Source organism: Gopherus evgoodei, chromosome 10, assembly GCF_007399415.2.
Source record: "Gopherus evgoodei ecotype Sinaloan lineage chromosome 10, rGopEvg1_v1.p, whole genome shotgun sequence".
Lineage (NCBI taxonomy): Eukaryota > Metazoa > Chordata > Testudines > Testudinidae > Gopherus > Gopherus evgoodei.
The window spans coordinates 39,368,778-39,388,293 of record NC_044331.1 but is presented as its reverse complement, the minus strand read 5'-3'; the positions used below and the strand labels follow the sequence as shown (position 1 = coordinate 39,388,293).

The 19,516-nt window shown below is 50.9% G+C and overlaps 2 protein-coding genes across 4 annotated transcripts in view; one reads left to right on the top strand and one right to left on the bottom strand.

Moving 5' to 3' along the window:
* The window catches only part of SCAMP2 (secretory carrier membrane protein 2), a 28,467-nt gene extending 24,645 nt beyond the window's left edge, over positions 1 to 3,822 (bottom strand). The window contains exon 1 of one of the 2 annotated variants that reach the window (XM_030577597.1): positions 3,637 to 3,822. In XM_030577597.1, the coding sequence (XP_030433457.1) occupies positions 3,637 to 3,693 (57 nt within the window). In that variant the 5' untranslated portion in view covers positions 3,694 to 3,822. The remainder of the gene's footprint in view (positions 1 to 3,636) is intronic. The other variant, XM_030577596.1, reaches the window with a different exon arrangement.
* A 1,387-nt stretch (positions 3,823 to 5,209) lies between these two features.
* Positions 5,210 to 19,516, top strand: part of MPI (mannose phosphate isomerase) — a 20,994-nt gene continuing 6,687 nt past the window's right edge. For both annotated transcript variants that reach the window (XM_030576841.1, XM_030576839.1), the window contains exons 1-7: positions 5,210 to 5,291; positions 8,152 to 8,279; positions 9,000 to 9,200; positions 11,142 to 11,283; positions 12,158 to 12,340; positions 15,618 to 15,791; positions 17,896 to 18,104. In XM_030576841.1, the coding sequence (XP_030432701.1) occupies positions 5,276 to 5,291; positions 8,152 to 8,279; positions 9,000 to 9,200; positions 11,142 to 11,283; positions 12,158 to 12,340; positions 15,618 to 15,791; positions 17,896 to 18,104 (1,053 nt within the window). In that variant the 5' untranslated portion in view covers positions 5,210 to 5,275. The remainder of the gene's footprint in view (positions 5,292 to 8,151; positions 8,280 to 8,999; positions 9,201 to 11,141; positions 11,284 to 12,157; positions 12,341 to 15,617; positions 15,792 to 17,895; positions 18,105 to 19,516) is intronic.

Genomic DNA, 19,516 nt, shown 5'->3' with positions numbered 1-19,516 from the left:
ACCATGATCTAGATTTCAAATCAGATGGACAATGTCTATAGCTATTTGCAGAGTTGTGGTAGCAGTGTTGGCCCCAGGACATTAGACAAATATAGTGGGTGAGGTAATAACTTCCACGGGATCAACTTCTATTGGTGAAAGAGACAAGCTTTCGGGTTACACAGAACTCTCTTTAGGTCTGCACGCTCTGTAAGAACTCTGGGTAGCTCCAAAGCTTGTCTCTTTCACCAACAGAAGTTGATGCAATACAAAATATTATCTCACCCACCTTGTCTCTCTAATGTCTATAGAGTTATTTAGCCATTAGAGTTTTTACTTGAAATTGAAACAAATTACATGGGCTCTCGTGAGTCCATCAGACTGCTGGTGGCTGGCATTTTCATCTATATTAAAGCAATACAAAACTGAACATAAACCCAAGTGAGAAACACTCACTTTAGAAAACAGAGAACATGAATGAGAAACCCTGACCCAACAGTCCAAAACAGAACATGCAGAATGCAAAGAAATGTCTTTAGACAACTGCAGCAATGACTGTGAAGATATCTGTACCCTTGCTTTAAATCTGTAACAGGAAATCAGAGTGGATGCGGGCTGGGGAAAGTTGTAGGCAGAAGCTACAGACAAGCTTAAGTGATAATGCTATTTTTCTAATTTCAATAAAGCTCTTTGTTCAGTGTTAGAAAAAAGTGACAATTCTTTGCTACAGTCACACTACAATATTTTGTTTTAGTTTACTTCATAACACCAGACTTAAAATTAGGATGAGCACATTTTCTTGTCAGACAACCAAATGTGATGCCTCAGCCAGCCACCCATGGACAAGTGATTAGAATCTTTTCCCCCAGCTTGCTCACTACATTAGACACAGCATGTCCAGAAAAGTTTATATTATACTAGTCATATGAGACAGAAAACCCCCCTGCCCCCAAAGAAGCCTCCCAGTGAATGAGTAAGAACCCCATTGGAAAAACAGACAATTGAAGCTCATTTTGACTGCAGAGAGAGAGAGAAAGAATGTAAGAAACTGAAGTTATTCAGCAGAAATGGAAAGCATTCCTCTGGCAGACACATACATACCTCCGAGTTCCTCTCTCACCTTCTTTACATGGATTATTAAAAAAAAAAAAAGTAGAAGACTGCCATTCTAGAGTCACCTGGCTCTAGATTACATCTATCTTATTGTTTGAACAATGGGCTAATCTCAAGCACAGCTCGGTTTGGTCAATGATTCTGTGGCAGCATGATGATCACAAACCAAACCAGAGTATTTACACACCCCCGGTAGGCAAATGGACAATATCCATATTTCCAAGCCACTACATTTGCCCAATAAAGGTGATAAAAAAAAAAACACGAGCCATTTCTAGTTCTCAAACACACCCCAGCAAATATTTCTGTTTTCACTTGAGTATACACAAGATTATTTCTGCTTTCTACTCCCCTTGGCTTTATAATAAAATCAAAATCTTTTGTTATTAAGATTTTAATTACTGCAGGCTCACCAGATTTCAATACCACAAAAGCTGTTCACGAAATAAGAGGATATGCACCAAGATACAGCTTCCTGTTATGCCCTGACACTTTTCTGTCATGTAATAAAGGTAAATAACTTTTTATAGATTTCTGAAATGTGAAGTGTTAACATTCATCTTCACACCTACAGCCATGTTACTCAGGGTCAGACTGTTTTTGGAGCCCTCCACCAACTCCCTAGGTAAATAAATGCAGGTTGCAAAACAGCACACACAGACATCAACTCAGCACAGAAACATTCCAGGCAACATCCAGCGTGTGTACAGGGCCCCAAAGCACCTCAGAAAGAAGGCCTTTCTCTTAGGCTGCCAAGGCTAAACCTCTGTTAGAGTATGCATTTAACTCTGTATGCTGAGCAGTATTGCCAGAGGAGAAGGACCCCTAGAGCATATGGACATAACCTTGCACAAGCCAACACAGAATGTGAAAAACCACCAGTTGTTATGCCACGGTACAGCAATGCAACTATCTGACTGATTTAACACATCTACAACTCTGTCCTGACACTTGCAATCCAGTGTTGCTAGAGCTTCCTGTACCACTGTATCACAGTAACTCACACCATGTCATGTACATCCAGAGAGATTTTAATGTCTCATTCGCTTGTTAGAATAAATTCTACAGAAAGAAAGCATGCGCTCTTTGAACCAAGAGCATGGTACGCACATTTACCACAAGAATATGCACATAGACCAGGCAATGCTGGTACGTTATTAGCCTCGATACTCTGCCTTAATATTGTCCCATGACCGATTCCCATTCACTTGCACACTCATTCAATGGGCCTGATTCTCCTCTCACTCACACTGCTGTGTATGCTCCAACGTAGAGCTGGTTACAGTAAGTGAATAACATGGCACAAGGTATCTATGACAGAGCTTGGCCAGTTACAAACCTTATTTTCACCATATGGTGGGTGACTGCCAGCATAACTGAATGGGAGACAGCAGGCACTGGCTGATATAGCCAACATATTAACCTAAGAAGTGGAAATAGCTGCTCAAAAAGATTGAGAACCGCTAGCCCTTGATATACAATGGGACAGCAATCTTTCCTAAAAGGGGCCACAGGACACAGCTGCACTTGTAATATAGTAGTCTTTATTAAGAACAGACATTTCCCAAGATAAGCTTCAAGAAGGTAAAAGAGGAAGGGCAATCTTGTGGTTAGCATATAGGACCCGAGTTCAGTTCGTCCCACAGACTTCCTGCATAACCCTGGGCAAGCTGCTTAACTCTCTGTAAAACAGGAGTGATAGTACAACTTTTCTCCCACACTTTGTCTGTCTGCTTTATTTAGATTGTAAGCTCTTTGGAACAGAGAACATCTCTTATGTGTATGTAATACCAGAAAGCACAGTGGAGGCTTTCCTCTCAGCAGGGACTGTAATACAAATAATGGTTCTCAGATTAATTTAGACCAGTGGTTCTCAAACGTTTTGTCCAGCTGTACTTGTGTATAACGACTAAGGCCTAATCCTACTATGGTTGCAACACCCAGAAAAGCCAAAGGGAGCTGCACTTGGAACCACTGGCAAAACAAGGAGCCTGACAGTGTCCCAGGCAGTGCCTACTTCTCCCAACCCACCGGGGATGCCCCACCCCAGGACTGCGACTTGGAGCTGCAGGAAGGGGGGCTCTGAGTTGCACGGCAGGTGAGGTGCATGGCACTGCTGGGTGGGTGAACTAGGCCCCGCGGACTGTACAGACCGGAGAGAGGAGCGCACTGAGCAGGCAGATTGTGGCGCTAGGGGAGGGTGCAGCACGGGTTAAGGGGCTCCCGAGGGAGGAGTGGGAGGAATGGAGGGCAGATGGGGCAGACCCGGGGCACGGGGGGGGGGGAAAGCAGAGCAGCTTTGTGCCCCCTCCCGGACTTGCTGCTGGGTCCCGCCTCCCCCGATATGCGTCGCAGACCTGGGGCTCCCAAAGGGCTGGCACAGCCCCACAGGATCGAGCACCCATCAGTCCCGCCCTCTCGCCCCTGATTGGGCGGCGCGGGTCAAAGCGACCCCACCATTGGCAGGCGGCCCCTCACTCAGCGCCACGTCCCGGCTCTGGGGCAGGGGACGGGGAGCCGCGCGGCTTGGAGGCGCTCTCCTACCTGGAAGGGGTTCACGTCCACCGGGTCGGCGAACGGATTGGTGTCGTAGGCCGACATGGCAGGGGGCAACTCCGTGCCTGCGCCGCCCTCCCCGCTTGCTCGCTTCCTGCTCCCTGGGAACGGGACACTTCCGGGAGCGAGACTGCGCGTGCGTCCAGCTCACAGTCCGGGACGGGCGTCGACTAGTTTCTGCCAGGTGACAAACAAACAGAGTTTGTGACGTAACGGGCTGGCTGAATCCAGGCGCATGCGCCGCGAGGAGGAACAGACGCGACTAGGTTCGCGCTCGCGGGCGGGGCCAGTTGTAAGGTCTGTCTGACGCCGCGCCGGAGTGTGCGCGTGCAGTGCCTGAGGGAGGCACACGGACGGCTAGGGGCGGAGTCTGGCGTTAAATGAGAGGCGGGTGCGGTAGGGCGCTATGGGGAGGGGGTGACACGCCTACGTGGTTGTGCATAGCTGGGGAAGGAGGTTGCACACGTGGGGCTGCGCACACAATAGGTTACCAATAGTGGGGAGAGGGTCGGGGATTGCACACATGGGGTGAGTTGATATGGTGCGACCGTTCAAAAAGGGGCTGTGCACAGTGGGGTTTGCACACAGCTTCCGGAGAGTGGGGAAAGGGCTGCACACGTATTGGGGGGTATACACGTCCTGGTGTATATGTAGTGGAGAAGGGGACTGCACACGAGGGGATTGCACGTGTGGGGCGGGGTCTGTGCACACGGGTTTGCACACATCCTGGTCTATATGGGGGGCTGTTCACACGGGATTGCATACATGGGGTTGTGTATAGTGAGGGATTGCATATGTGGGGAGAGGGGATGTGCACAGAGCGGGTTGCCCCATGCTTGTAGATATAGTGGGGAAGGGGTCTGTGCATACTGTTTGGTCAAATAGAGGTGTATATAATGGGGAGGAGGCTGTGCACACAGGGGGTTTCACACATGGGGGTGTATATAGTGAGGAAGGGGATTACATATGTGAGGAGAGGGACTGAGCACAGAAGCGGTTGCACACGGTGGAGGAGTATAGTAAGGAAGGGGATTGCATACGTGGAGAGAGGGGCTGCGCATACAGGGGGTTGCATACGGGGGAGGGGTATAGTAAGGAAGGGGATTGTATACAGGGAGAGAGAGGCTGCGCATACAGGGGGTTGGGTATTGTAAGGAAGGAGGTTGCATACGTGGAGAGAGGGGCTGCGCATACAGGGGGTTGCACATGGGGGAGGGGTATAGTAAGGAAGGAGGTTGCATACGTGGAGAGAGGGGCTGCGCGTACAGGGGGTTGCCCCATGCTAGGGCAGGATGTATCTGGGGGAAGGGCTGCCCCCCCCCCGTAGGAACCTGCATGCACAGGGCAGGGTGTTCCCCCCACATACTCATGCGGACCCTGCCCTCGCTGAGTGAACAATAGTCCTGGCGCCACGCCCCCAACTCGAACCCTGACTGGGGGGCCGCGTGAGCCGACGACACCGGGCTCCACCCCATCCTCCACCCGGCGCTGCCGGGCTTCAGGCCGGGAACTACCTCTCCCAGCGTGCCCGGGCTGGGAGGGGGCGTGCCCGCCGCTCCATCCCGGATCCCCCCTCGCTCGGCCGGCCGGGCGGTGCAGGCTGGGGAAGCGGGCACCAGGCGGAGCCATGGCGGAGCTGAGAGGTGAGCGGCGGCCAGGGCTGAGCCGGCTCCGGCGGGGATGCCCGGAGGGGGGTCCCATGGCGATGCGGAAGGGGCTGCAGGGGGAGCTGGGCTAGAACCGGCTCCCGTCCCGGGGATGCGCCTTCCTCGCGGCAGTGTCTGGGGGCAGCGGCCGGCTCCCCGCAGAGCGAGGCACATGGCACCTCCTGCTCCGGCAGGGAATCCGCTAGCACAGCCTGCTCCTCGCGGCACAGCCAGGCGTCCCTGGGGCTGGGGCAGGACCGCCCTGGGTTCTGTGGGGGCGGGGCCGGGGCAGGACGCCTGGGTTCTATTCCTGGGTCTCGCATGGAAGGTTTATTGATGGGCTGAGAGGCAGGACTCCTGGATTCTCTTGGTGAGTGGGAAGGGAAGGTAGAGGGACTCCTGGGTTACATGCCTGTCTCTGGAAAGGGAGTGGGGTCTGTTGGTTTGTGGGCAGGGGCTAGGGGTCTCTTGGATTCTATTCCTGAGATGCTCTTGGGTTCTGTTCCTGAGTGCTGCTGATTTCCACATGTGGTGTTGGCCCAGCATCTCAATACTTCCGTTTGTGTGTGGAAAATGGGTATAATGGTCCTTGCCCACACCTGTGCCAGCCGCAAAACTGCCAAGCAAGAGACAAACTGTAGCTTGCTGGTTCAGGCACCCCACTGGAAGGTGGGAGGTCCTGGGTTCAGGCCCCCTGCTCCAATCACTCTTTAATTATTTATTTACAGTGGAACAGCTTGAACAGGCAAGACTGAGGGAGCCCCACAAAATATATATATGGGATATATCAGAATATCCCATATCTCAGTGCTCATAGCTCCGGGTGGGAGATGCCTGTTCACATCATTTCTTGCCAGCATCTCCCATTGATGTAGACGGCGCCTCGCCTAGCATGCCGGCTTTTGTGGATCGCATTCTAAGGCACCTACCTCCACTGATTGTATAGGAGCCTAGTGGCCCAACAGCTTTGTGGATCATAGGGCCGTTCCTGCGATTTTCTAGGTGCCATGACAATCAGTGTGTCTAAGTCCCTTTGTCGCTCTCACCCTCTTTGTCTATCCAGGCTCTCATGTGTTCCCCATCATTGTAGCATATGAGGGTTAAAGAAGTGTGTGTTTGTTTGTTTATTTGATGAAAGCTTAAGTTCTCCAGGAATCAATGGCTTTGCTTACTCCACCCTCCTCTTCCTTGTCCCTTTCCACTTGTTAGGGAAAATTTCCTGCTTAGCACTGGCAAGTAGAGTTTCCAAGGCCTAACTGGGATGCCATGTCCTGCGTGAGCACTTGATAAGTCCAAGAATGCAGGTTCAGCCAAGCCTGCAAAGTCTGCTTAGGACCCTGAAGATTAAAGATTCTGCCATCAGCAACATATGGTGCATGAGGTGGAGTGGAAGCCAGCTCACTTTCCTATAGCTGTATGGGCTGTGCCAATGACAGTAAACACACATTTTTGTCTGGCTCAGCAGGCATGATTCAAAGATGAGCAGGGGGCAGATCTGGGGTGTGAGGATGCAGTATTTAGCCAGTCAAACTTTAAACCACATTGGGGAAGAAGTTTGGCCAGTTTTGGAGCTGGAGGCTCTTGGAGTAGTTGAATGTCTTACGCTGGGGCACAGATTTTTCACTATCATTTGTTCTAAACTGAAATTGTCTTGTAGTGAAACATACTGGACTTTAGGTAGTGAACATGTGTGGAACTGGACTGTGTGGTGCAAGACCAGAGCATGTAGGTTTGGACTGGAGGGTAGTGAGGTAACTAAGGCTCTAAAATCATGAATGGTGTGGAGAAAATGAATAGGGAAGAGTTATTTACCACGAACCAGAGGTCATCCAGTAAAATTAATAGGCAGCAGGTTTAAAACAAACAGAGGGAAACTCCTTCACACAACACACAGTCACCTTGTAGAACTCGTTGCCAAGGGATGTTATGAAGGCCAAAAGTATAACTGGGTTAAAAAAAGAATTAGATAAGTTTGTGGAGGATTGGTCCACCAATAGTTATTAGCCAAGATGGGCAGGGATGCAACCCCATGTTCTGGCATCCCTAAACCTCTGACTGCCAGAAGCTGGTACTGAGTGACAGTGGGTGATTGCCCTGTATAACTGTTCTGTTCGTTCATTCTCTCTAAAGCATCTGCTACTGGCCGCTTTTGGAGACAGGATACTGGGCTAGATGGATCAGTACGGATGTTCTTGTGGTCTTATGATCTGACTTGGAGGAGCTGTAGAACCATGCCATTAGCATGTGCTCGATGATGTGCAAAACGCATCATCACTGCTCCAAAAATCGTGTGCTCTAAATTAGAGACGCAGGACCATTCAGACATATGACAATGCGCCTAGGGGCTACTGTAATACAACTAATTCTGATAATCCATCATTTTCTCTGGTGGATGTTGTTTAAAAGTCTTAATGGAAGAAGTGAGTTTTCAGGAGGGGCACGTGGTTGGGTGTATGGAAGAGGAAGACTGTTCTGAGTGTGAGGAAGAGCATAGGAGGAAGCACAAGGATGAGCATGGGAGAAGGATACAGAGGGCAGTTAGGGGTCAGGATAAGTTATGCACAGACCTAGAGATGATGAGCTTGAATTTGATGGAGGTGCTGAAAGAGGAATGGGAATGGGATGGTGCATTTATCTTAGCAGCAACATTTTGGAGGGGGTAGGTTCCCAGAGGAAAGAAGGTTGCAGCAGTGGAGGCAAGTGCGGGGTGGGGGGGGGGAGGTGTCAAAGTATGGGCAGGAATTTTAGCAGGGGGAACCGAGTGGCCGGGAGTTGGCATTGTCAGGCCATTTTGTGAGCTGGTGATTTTTGCCTGTTATGTCCTTGGATAACCTTTTGTTTTTGTGTGTTCGCTTAGTGTTTCCCCTCTCCTGCGTTGTGCAGAAATATGCCTGGGGGAAGATCGGCCTGGACAGCGAAGTGGCCAAGCTCCTGGCTAGCAGTGATCCACTGGCACAGATTGATCCAGACAAGCCATATGCTGAGGTAAGCCCCCACCTCCCTCCGTCTGCCAGTCTTCTGTGGCACAGGTTTTGCTGTGGGCAAACCTAGAGTCAGGCACTTTCCCTCTCCTATCTCCACCCTCATGACTGAGGCCAAAAGTTGGCGTCTTCCTTTGGAACACTGAAGCTATTACGCGCATGAATAGCATCTACAGTGGCAATGGCAAGTATGCTCTTGATGCTCATGCTTCAGGGCATAAGCAGATCACCAGCTGGGGTCAGGCAGGAATTTGAATCTTTTTTCCTTTCACTTCACTGCAGTGCAATGGCTGACAGAATCTGCGAAGGGATGGGTGGGGATGGGGGACTTGGGCTTCGTTTGAAGCATTGCATATCTGGATTGAGCAGTGGTCTGCACCACTATGGCAATTCTTGTGTTTCAAAAGGTACTGAGGAGAAGATCAAGATCAAGCCTGGCAGATCAGACCTCTGTATACTTTGACCTAGCTGGGAGATTAGGAAATAATTATAGGTGGGTGGATGGGAGAGACATGCTTAGAAGCTAAGGGGGATGCTGATATTTAATCTGAACTGTAGCAGGAAACGAGAGCCGAGAACTCAAATACAGACAACCCTACCTCCTTTCCCCCTCTCCTTGAACCTGCCTATTTGGCCTGTCTTTTAAGCCTGTTGAGAGCCATGCTGGAGATGCTAATGGCTTTGTCCTGTCCCCTTTTTTCTGCCCCACAAATGTCTGTTCCAGCTCTGGATGGGAACCCACCCTAGAGGCGACGCTGTTATTCTGGATAATCGAATTCCCCAGAAGACCTTAGGACAATGGATAGCAGATAATCCTGGATGCCTGGGATCCAAGGTCAAGGAGACCTTCCAGGGCCAGTTGCCTTTCCTATTCAAAGTGCTGTCAGTTAACACAGCCCTGTCCATCCAGGCCCATCCCAACAAGGTAAGAAGCTGTTCTGAACCCCCTCTGAGTGCATTGCTGGATCCTTGTAGGCAGCTTCTCTGCAGATGTCACTGATGTAAGTTGTGCTGCTGAGTCAGGCCTACTCGTGTGGCATGACACTCAGGAGTGCACCGTGTTCATGGTCCCCTACCCACTGAGTTCTGGAATGGTTGCCATGGTCCCTACGCATTGAGTTCTGGAATGGTTGCAGATGCTGCCAGCACCTGGCTGTTGCACTGCATGCCCAGAGGCTGCTAAGTACCTGCCAGAGCATAGCTAAAGACAGACCTTGCTCCAAAGCCAGTGCAGATACAAAAACAAAACCTCATTTAATTTGCACTCATCCTACCCCCCTGAGATGAGACGCACCTTGTGTCTCACCCAGATGAGTGCCACAAACATGCTTGGGTGGCCGGAGGGGAAGAACACGGCACGGCCTCTAGGTCTTGAGAAGGGGCCCTGCCATGTTGCCATCAGATCATATTGTATTTTGACCCCAGTGATCTCAATGGCTGTGACCGAGCATGGAGCACATGGCAGAGTAGCTCTATGTTAGAACAGGTCATTCAGTAAAACACTTTCACTGCTTCTCCCCAGTTGCCTCCCTCAGTATGGGGACATGCACGGCGCTGTACACAGAAATAAAAATAATGGGAACATTATTGTCCTCTGCCCTGTCTAGAGTCTACACAACAGGCTGCAGTTGAAATAGCGCCCATTCAGGTATAATGTAAGGCCTAGGTGTCTACTTCAGCATCAGTCTTCTTTGAGCTTTTGCCTGTTACAACCAGCCCAGTCAGGCCACCTGAGCAGTTAGTGTCGGTCTGGCATGTAGCGCAGTAAGCGTGATCTGGCTCTGGCAGCGACCCTATGTACACTGCTGCTTTGTACGACTATGAATTGTAATAGCTTAATGCAAATCAGCCAATGCATGTTGTGTGCGAGGGGCTTTAAACCTATGGCAACAGTTCTGTTGGTCATAAACTTTTGTTAAAAGCTCTTTGTACAAAACCTAAATGTTGGGCTTGAATCAGCCACTGGGTGTTGTGGCCAGGTCTGATTGCTTGGTTGAGGAGCTGTTTTATTGCTCCATAACAAGAAGAGGGCATTAGGGCAATGAAACGTTCCTTTTTGCATTATAAGGCTCAGCCCTCAGATGTTTGTTCTACACCCATTTCTTGGGGAGGAAATAACTGAATGAAGCACAGGAGAACTACTGTGCTCGTCTTGGATAGAGCATGGGGCTGGAGCTCTCACTGAGGGGTGTTAAATGCTCTGATCTCAGCAACTGATTCCCATCTGATACCAAAAAGCAGCTTTAAATTAGAAATGCAGAAAGAATCATTTGACAGGAAGCCCTCAGCTCAGCAGCAAGTGCCGCTGCCTACTGCTGAGACCCCTCTGTTCAGCCTGGTAGGACGTGCACAGTGGAATAAACCCAGGGGACATAAGCCCAGCCCTTGCTACCATGTGCTTGTATCCCAGATCTCCCTGGTGCTGCAGTGTTGCCGTGTCTGCTGGCTGCGCTTGCATTTCCTCAGTGTCCTGTGTTTTTAAATGTGCAGTCGCTGTGCTGAAGTGCCCTCGTGGGGGCCGCAGCAGTGGGCAGAGAAGGGAGGTAGATGGGGGGAGATGTTTAACTAGTTGGGCATTCGGGCTGAAAGCCTAGCCCGTAGCTAGCCGTAGCCCCTCTCTGGGAAGCCAGGAGGATGGTGCAGTGAGGGAGCCCAGGGAGTGAGAATTCCAACAGGGGTGAGTCACTCTGACCCCTTGGGCAGGACTGACTCTCCTCATTGAATCCATTTGCTGGCATACCCACTGCTGGGTGGGATCTCTTTCCCGGGATGTAGCCTGCCAGCACGTGAGCTGGCGTCGAGGGACCTGGCTGTTGAGGAGGGATCACTCGGACTCTGACTTTTTGTCCTCGTCTCCCCTCTCTAGGAGCTGGCGGGGAAGCTTCATGCCCAGTTTCCCGAGCACTATCCAGATGCCAATCACAAGCCAGAGATGGCCATTGCACTGACCCCCTTCCAGGGCATGTGCGGCTTCCGGCCCGTGGAGGAAATTGTGGCTTTTCTCCAGGGTAAGCACCAGGTGGCGCTGCTGGCTGGGGATGTGCTGGGCTGGGCAGGGCAGGACTGGGGGGCTAAAGAGATCCCAAGTGTGGGGCTGCCGGCTTGAGTGACAACATCCAAGTAGGAGGAAAGAGGAAGGGTCTGATGGTGTGGGGCCGGGGCAGCTGGAGGCTGGTCACTTGTAAGGGTTAATAAGATCCCCTTCAATGTATCCCTGCAGCTGGGCTGGGCATATATATCATCCTCCAGCCCCTGGCGGTGTCGCTCCAAGCAGAGCCCTGCAGGAAGGAGAAATGCCAACACATAAGGCCTGGTGCAGTGGTCCCAGAAGCCGAGCTCCAGGCTGTGAGGAGCCCTAGGCTTGCACTCCCCTCTCGCTGGGGCTGCCTGCAGGGGCCTGATCACTCTGACCAGTCATGAATATGGGGGCTGCTCCATTGCTGAACCCCTCACCCCCAGGGGAAGCTGCCCTCTGCCAGATGTAATGAGCAGCTCATTTGCTGCCCTAGCTTCGTAATGCAGAATATCACTTGGGAAAGGCTCAGCGGAGAGCTTGGAGACACTAAGCCGGACAGGACCTGGGGCTAGCACCTTCGTGTTGGCAGTTACTTGATCCATTCTGCAGGTGCCTAAAACAGAGACTGAAATGCCTAAGTGTGCACCAGAGTGCAAAGCTGGGCCCAGGGAGTGCAGTGATGGGGCAGGGGCTCCTGGCTTCTATGGCCTGCTCTGTCGCTGCCATGCTCCGTGACCATAAGCCAAATGCTTTGTAGAAGGGGGCGTGGTGTTAGCAGCCCATCCCTGTGGGGTAGCTGAGTGGGTGGGTTTGCCCCTGCTATCGTACCCCAGCCCAGGCTCCTGACAGGCGTCTGCTCTTTGCAGAGGTCCCTGAGTTCCGGGCGCTGATTGGCAACGTGGCAGCAGAGCAGCTGGAGCGCAGTGTGTGCAATGACCCCCGAGGCGTGTCTGCTGCGCTGCGGGTCTGCTTCACCAGGATGATGAAGAGCGAAAAGAAGGTCTTTGTGGACCAGCTGAATATGCTGGTGAAGAGGATTTCCCAGGAAGGTTTGTTCTGCATCTGTCTGCGACGTGGAGAGCCCCTCTGGTTGGGTCACTCTGAGTTCAGTCCCCTTCTGGAGGTAACAAAGGTCCAAACAAAGTTCTTTCATCTCACTTGAGCTCCTCCTCAGCCCGCCTTCTGGGCTCCCTTTATCCCCGAGTACAGAGACCCAAAGTGCTGACTCCTGGGCCACTTTCCTGGTGTCCTTCCTTCACTAAACTCAATTCTCTGCCCCTTTGGGAGGCCCGGGTGCTTACCAGGCTGCCACCTGACCTCCAGTGTCCTGCCCTCAAGGCTGGGAGGCAGCTAACTGTGGCCTGAACAGGGCTGGCCAGCGCCTGGCCTTTAAAGGGACAGGCCACTTGGAACAGGAGTTCTATGAGACAGAGCCCCCGAGCCTGACCATTTTCCCCACCATACAACCCCTGAGGGGGCGGATCAGCTGAGCGCACCGTGCAGGGTGTGGTCCCTGATTGCTTGGGGGCGCTAAAGATCCTAAGTCACTTGTGAGAAGCATGTGTAGCCCTGCCGTCCTGGTTGCTATCGGTCTTGGGTAACTACGCTCCGCCCTGTGATTTTTAAGCTGGGTCTGACGGACACCTCTTCGCTCCCTGCCCTGGAAAGCTTTGCTGGTGTTTGCACGCCTGAAGTGGCTGCAGTTCAGCCCCTCCCTCTGTATTTGAACAGACACCGTGTAAGCTTCCCTGGAGCGATACCACCTGGAAAGGCATCTGTGAGTTCAGCACTGAACACGATTAACGTTATGGCCTGGGGACAAAGCCAGGGGCTTCAGATCCCGCCCTGGGTATAGTTTATCCAGTAAAAATAAACTGAGTGGAGCAGCCATGTGGGCCTGGAGGGCACATGTGTATTTATACCAAAGAGTAACAAGCATGGAGACGATTTTGCCTCCTGCCCTCCCTGCACGAGCAGGGCAAAGCGCTGAGCACTCTTGGCTGGAGCTTGTTATATCCCAGCGTGGTCTTTCCCGTCAAGGCTGATCTGCTCCTTGAACCAACCCAGTGAATGTTCGCCCGACAAGCGGTAGGAGAGGAGCGTCAGTCTGTCTGGCATGGCCCACGACCGGGAGTGAAGGCAGACTGTCAAGAAGCAGGGCACAAATCCCGAATTAGCTGTGAGTTCTATACCTAGATTTCACGAACCACCTCACAAGTGTGAACTCATAAAGCCCTAGAACAGCCTTAACATGGAGTCTCAGACAGTCTCCTGTGGCACTCTGGTTTATCTTGCAAGCTTGCCTTATGCCAAAATTCCCAATAGTATCCAGGTTACTCCCCGTCCTAAAGGACCAGTCACTTGTCCCAGGTCAATTGTGCCTTAAATCTCTTACCAGAGGCAATGCTTGTAGCCATCCTGTGATAAACTAACCAAAGATTTATTAACTAGGGAAAATAAATGAGTTATTTACAAGGTTAAAGCAGGTACACACACACGCAGGTACACATACGTTACAGTTTTAGGTTTCAAATGGTAACATGTGTGCGGTCATATGCAAGCTCTATATATCCTCTAGGGCTAACCCAAGCCAAGCATAGCTTGCTTATGCTAAGAAATATTGCCCTCTCTGAATTCCAGGCAGCATAGTGATGATTCCTCCTTGGCAGGGATTTTTGTGCTCTTCCCCCAGGTTTGAAGCTGTGATGGGATGAGGGCTTGGGCACGTCCCCTCTTCACTGGCGTAGGGAGAGCAATCAACAAAATCTTTTGTTGACTGATGTTGCACAGTGGCTTGTCTGGTGTCTAGAGGCCAGGCTGGGGAGAGATGACACTTCTTGTGGTAAACTAGCACTTCACACTTGGTGATGCATCTCTCCTGACTGGATTTTTTTACACTTGCCCATTACTTTATACTGGGGGTACAGATACTACAAGTAGGATTAATGCAGGCAGCAGCCTACAAGCATTTCATACAATCTAAACACCAACCTCATTCTTAGAACTCTAGTATCTGTTTTAACTGTCGTAACCCACAGGGGAGTCAGACTCGTTTCCAGCTCTGCATTTGTCAGTGTGCAATGAGGCCTGGGCCTTGGCATGAGTTGGCCCCCAAGCTTATGCCAGATCTTCATCAGTCTCTTTCCTCCGGGTTGCTGGGGCTCTTTCGGGGAGGCTCCCAGAGCGGAAATACAAAGGAGCCCTTTTATTCCAACGGAAGGGAAGCATGAGCGAAGCCAAAGAGGCCTCCTTTCTAATGAAGGCGTTTCAGGTCAAGTGAGGCTACTCCAGCCTCTGCTCCAGCAGGAAGGGGGAAGGAGGAGGATCAGCTCCAAAAGGATACCCCGCCACACACCCCTCAAACAGCCATTCTTGGGTGGGGGAGAATGCGTGTCCTGACCTACTCCCCACTGGAAGAGGAGGGAGGGGCTGAAGTGGAAAATGGGGGGTGGGACATGGAGATGAGTATCTGTCCCTGGAAGCCCACCTTCCTCCTCTCCTTCCCTGGGAGGACTGGGACATGGGAAGTAAAGGATGGACCCACTGGATGCTGAGGAGAGTGCCGGGGGAGAGCTGGGCGTAAGGCAGGGAGAGAGGTGAGGGTGGCGTGTGTGTGGAATGGGCATGTGGGCGGAGGGTTTTGGAAGTGGAGTGAAGAGATGGGTCCAGGTGGGTGATGTATCGTAGCTGGCAGGGTTTGTGTCTGGGGAAGTGGGGAGTAAGCATTTCTTCTATCCAGGAAATGCCCCTGTGGGAGAGAACAGGCCACTGGCAGTCTCTCCCCACTGCCATCGATTGTTGGGTTTAGTGAGACAGGGTGGGGTGGGTGGCCTGTGATCTACCGGAGGTCAGGCTAGGTGATCAGTTCCTTCTGGCCTTATACTCCGACTGTATGATCCTGCTGTCCCCAGGCAGTGGCATGGAAAAAACCCGCCAGCCCATCCATCCCTCCCCTAGAGCAGAGCCTGGGAACATTAGACCCTGCGTCTCTGGAAGTGGATAGATCTGGGTGAGGCTCATGTGGCTAGTGAGGTCAGACTCGTAACCACACCCAGGCAGGTTGGATCCCTCATTGGCCACCTGTCGTCGCTCGTCCCATCTCTGGGGATCTAGAGGGACTTGGATGCGCAGCTAGAACTGCCTAGGCCTGCTCTGGCCTCCTGATGAGGAGGGTTTGGGGGAACCCCAAAGCCACTGGCACCTGACCCCTGGGCTGGCAACAGTGGGCTGACCCCACTGGAGGGCTGTAAGCAAAGCAGTGGCTCTCACCGAAGGGACTAAGTTGTGGGGCTGCTGCTAACCTGCCTTTGCTCTTGTACCCCACAGTTGCTGCGGGAAAGGACACCTCGGGGAGCAGCGGGAAGCTGCTGCTGCAGCTGCACTCACAGTTCCCGGGAGACATTGGCTGCTTTGCCATTTACTTCCTGAACCTGGTGATGCTGCAGCCAGGGGAGTCTATGTTCTTGGGAGCCAACGAGCCTCATGCCTACCTCTATGGAGGTGAGATTGAGTGGCGGCTGGGCAGATGGGGCGGTGGCTGTGTTCCTCTGCTAAGCCAATACCATTGAGACGGTTCTGAATAATAGCATTTGTGGTTCCCCTAATTAGTGGATATTGACTCCTATAATGGGTTGGGCACTTTGTAACCCTGGCTACGGTAAAACTGCCACTGCCAATCATCATGATCCATGACTTAGGTTGATCTCTAAGTTACACCTTATCTAAAGCACCCTGCCTTGGCCATTGCAGGATACCAAACTAGGTGGCTTGTTGGCTTTCCTGAGCGTGGTCGCCACTAAGTGTCTCCATGGAGGATGGAATGAAAGGCCGCCGCTCGTATTGATGCACTGTGGAGGGAAGTGTTTCAGGCTTAAGATTGCCACTGCTCCTTTACCCTGTAGGTGCCCAGCCTGGTGTTGACAGCAGCTGTTTGTGGGGAAAGTGTTAGCCGTGTTAGTCTGTATCAGCAAAAACGAGGAGTTCTTGTGACATCTAAAAGACTAACACATTTATTTGGGCATAAGCTTTCGTGGGCTAGAACCCACTGCATCAGGTGCATGAAGTGGAAAGTACAGGAGCAGGTATAAATACAGGAAAGGATGGGGTTGCTTTACCAAGTGTGAGGTCAGTCTAATGAGATAAATCAGTTAACAGTAGGATACCAAGGGAGGAAAAATAACTTTTGAAGTGGTTAGAGAGTGGCCCATTACATACAGTTGACAAGAAGGTGTGAGTAACAGTAGGGGGAAATTAGTATTGGGGAAATTAAGTTTAGGTTTTGTAATAACCCAACCACTCCCAGTCTTTATTCAGGCCTAATTTGATGTTACCCAGTTTGCAAATTAATTCCAGTTCTTTAGCTTCACATTGGAGTCTGTTTTTGAAGTTTTTTTGTTGAAGAACTGCCACTTTTAGGTCTGTTACTGAGTGACCAGAGAGACTGAAGTGTTCTCCTACTGGGTTTTGAATGTTATGATTCCTGATGTCAGATTTGTGTGAATAGATATGTGGACAGAGTTGGCACCGGGGTTTGTAGCAAGGTTTGGTTCCTGGGTTGGTGTTTTTGTTGTGTGGTGTGTAGTTGCTGGCCAGTCCTCACCTACAGACAGCCCCCCAACCTCATCAGCAACCACTCACCACATGACAAAAACACCAACTCAGTAACCAAACCCTGCTACAAACCCCAGTGCCAACTCTGTCCACATATCTATTCAAGGGACACCATCATAGGACCTACCACATCAGCCACACCATCGGGCTTGTTCACCTGCACATCTACCAATGTGATATGTGCCAGCAATGCCCCTCTGCTATGTACATTCACCAAACTGGACAGTCTCTACGCAAAAGAATAAATGGACACAAATCTGACATCTGGTATCATAACATTCAAAACCCAGTAGGAGAACACTTCAATCTCTCTGGTCACTCAACAACAGATCTAAAAGTGGCAATTCTTCAACAAAAAAAATACTTCAAAAACAGATTCCATTGTGAAGCTGCAGAACTGGAATTAATTTGCAAACTGGATACCATGAGATTAGGCCTGAATAAAGACTGGGAGTGGTTGGGTCATTACAAAACCTAAACTTAATTTCCCCAATACTGATTTCCCCCTACTGTTACTCACACCTTCTTGTCAACTGTATGTAATGGGCTACTCTTACCACTTCAAAAGTTATTTTATTTTTTCTCCCTTGGTATCCTGCTGTTAATTGATTTATTTTATTAGACTGACCTCACACTTAGTAAAGTAACCCCCATCCTTTCATGCATTTATACCTGCTCATATATTTTTCACTTCATGCATCTGATGAAGTGAGTTCTAGCCCACAAAAGCTTATGCTCAAATAAATGTTACTCTCTCTAAGGTGCCACAAGGACTCCTCGTTGTTTTTTCTCTTACTCAGTGTCTCTGACATGATGGGATGGCACGTTTCCCTGAGCCAAGCATCCCTAGTCTTTCCCTTAGTTAAGGGATGGAGGCTTTTCCTCCTGTGTGGAGCCTGCTGGAGCTGAGGTCAGATACCTGGCTTCCCCAGAGATGCTCTCTGATCGGGAGGGTCCTACCTTCTTGCACTGACATGAGCTCTTTGCTCCCCAGACTGCATTGAATGCATGGCATGCTCCGACAACACCGTGCGAGCAGGCCTGACGCCCAAATTCATTGACGTGCTCACTCTGTGTGAAATGCTGAACTACACCCCAGCACCGAGCAGCTCCAAGGTCTTTGCCCCCACGCAGAGCCGCTTGGATCCCTGTGTCTACCTCTACGACCCACCTGTGCCAGACTTCACTGTCATGAAAATAGAGGTGAGTAGGGACCCTGGATCAGCAGATTAACGGGGACGGGGAAGGGGAGCCTAGTAGCAGCATCAGACATTTCCTCCAATGGGAGCAAGCAGAGACAGCATCCTTGCCTTTGGCTCTCTCTAGCAACTTCTCCATTCCTGTCAACGAGCAGCAGTAAGTGGTTTTGCAAAGAACTAGAGCTAAACCTAAGCCTCCCTTGCCAAAGGCCATGTCACCGTGACATGAGGTGGGAGGGAAGAGACTTCCCAGTCAAGGAGGGGAAAAAAGCACATATGTCAGTTGGGCTGCCCAATAATATCCGACGCTTATTCCCTTCCCCCCAATGCTGTGACCTGGAATGAGATCACTGCATCCCCCTTCCCTCCCACCACCTGTACTAGAGGTAGCATCACGGGGTCAGCTGAACTGGGACAAGCCACACTGTGACTCTGAGCTCATAAGGTAATGGGATTAGGGGAGCAATGATACTCAGACCTCAGTGATTCAGGCCCATTAGCGACCAACATTACCCAAAAGAGCCATAGTAGTAGCTGGCTATAATACTCCATAGTCCTATTTAAACAGTATGATGGGAAATATTTGGGGTTTTTGGTTTTTTTTCAGAGAGAGAGATTATTCTCACAGCAAATAAGTTAATAATTTAATGCAAGTTGATAACTTAATTGGTTACTATCATAGGAAAAGCATCCTGATTGGTTGTTAATTTAGACTGGCTAATAATTAAATCAGTGTTTTAATATCAAGCCCTGCAAAGAGCCCCAGGAGACATCTGAAAGAGCCACTTGCAGCTCCTGAGTATCACTGGCCTCAGCTAGCTGGCTCTGGGACAGGTGATGGAGTGTGTCTGCCCAGCCTGCCCCCTGAAACCAGAATGTCCCATGTCCTCCAGTGAGCTTTGCTTTCTGTGCCTCTGGGTCCTGCTCCGTTTCACCCTCCCCCGTCCTGCTGCTGCGACTGGTGTTGGCACGTTTCGTTTCACTTTGAATGCAGAGCTGGGAGAGAGATGCCCACCTCTTCCCTGGGTCACATGTTATCAGCTCTTCTGCCCAGGCCTGAAAGCTGCAGCCAGAGGGGGAAGCCAAGCCCCAGTCTGAGCAGCGCTAGGATGTGCTAAACAAAGCAAGCATCTCTCTTTGCTCAGTGCTCGGCACGGTGTCAGAGCTAGAATGCCACACAGAGCTGAGACCTGGGGGTGTTTAGCCAGGCCTCATGTTCTCAGTTGAGGGAGGAGATGTAAGGCAGTACTGCTACTGGGTTTTCCCTCTTCCTGCTGTGTTCTACCATTCACTTGTCTCCCTCCCTCTCCTGGTGCTGTCTCAGCTGCACAGGCATTGTTGCACCATCGTTGGCTGCTCACTTTTCAACAGGGTGGTGGTGAAGGAGCTAGACACTGACTCCAACACCTGGAGCTT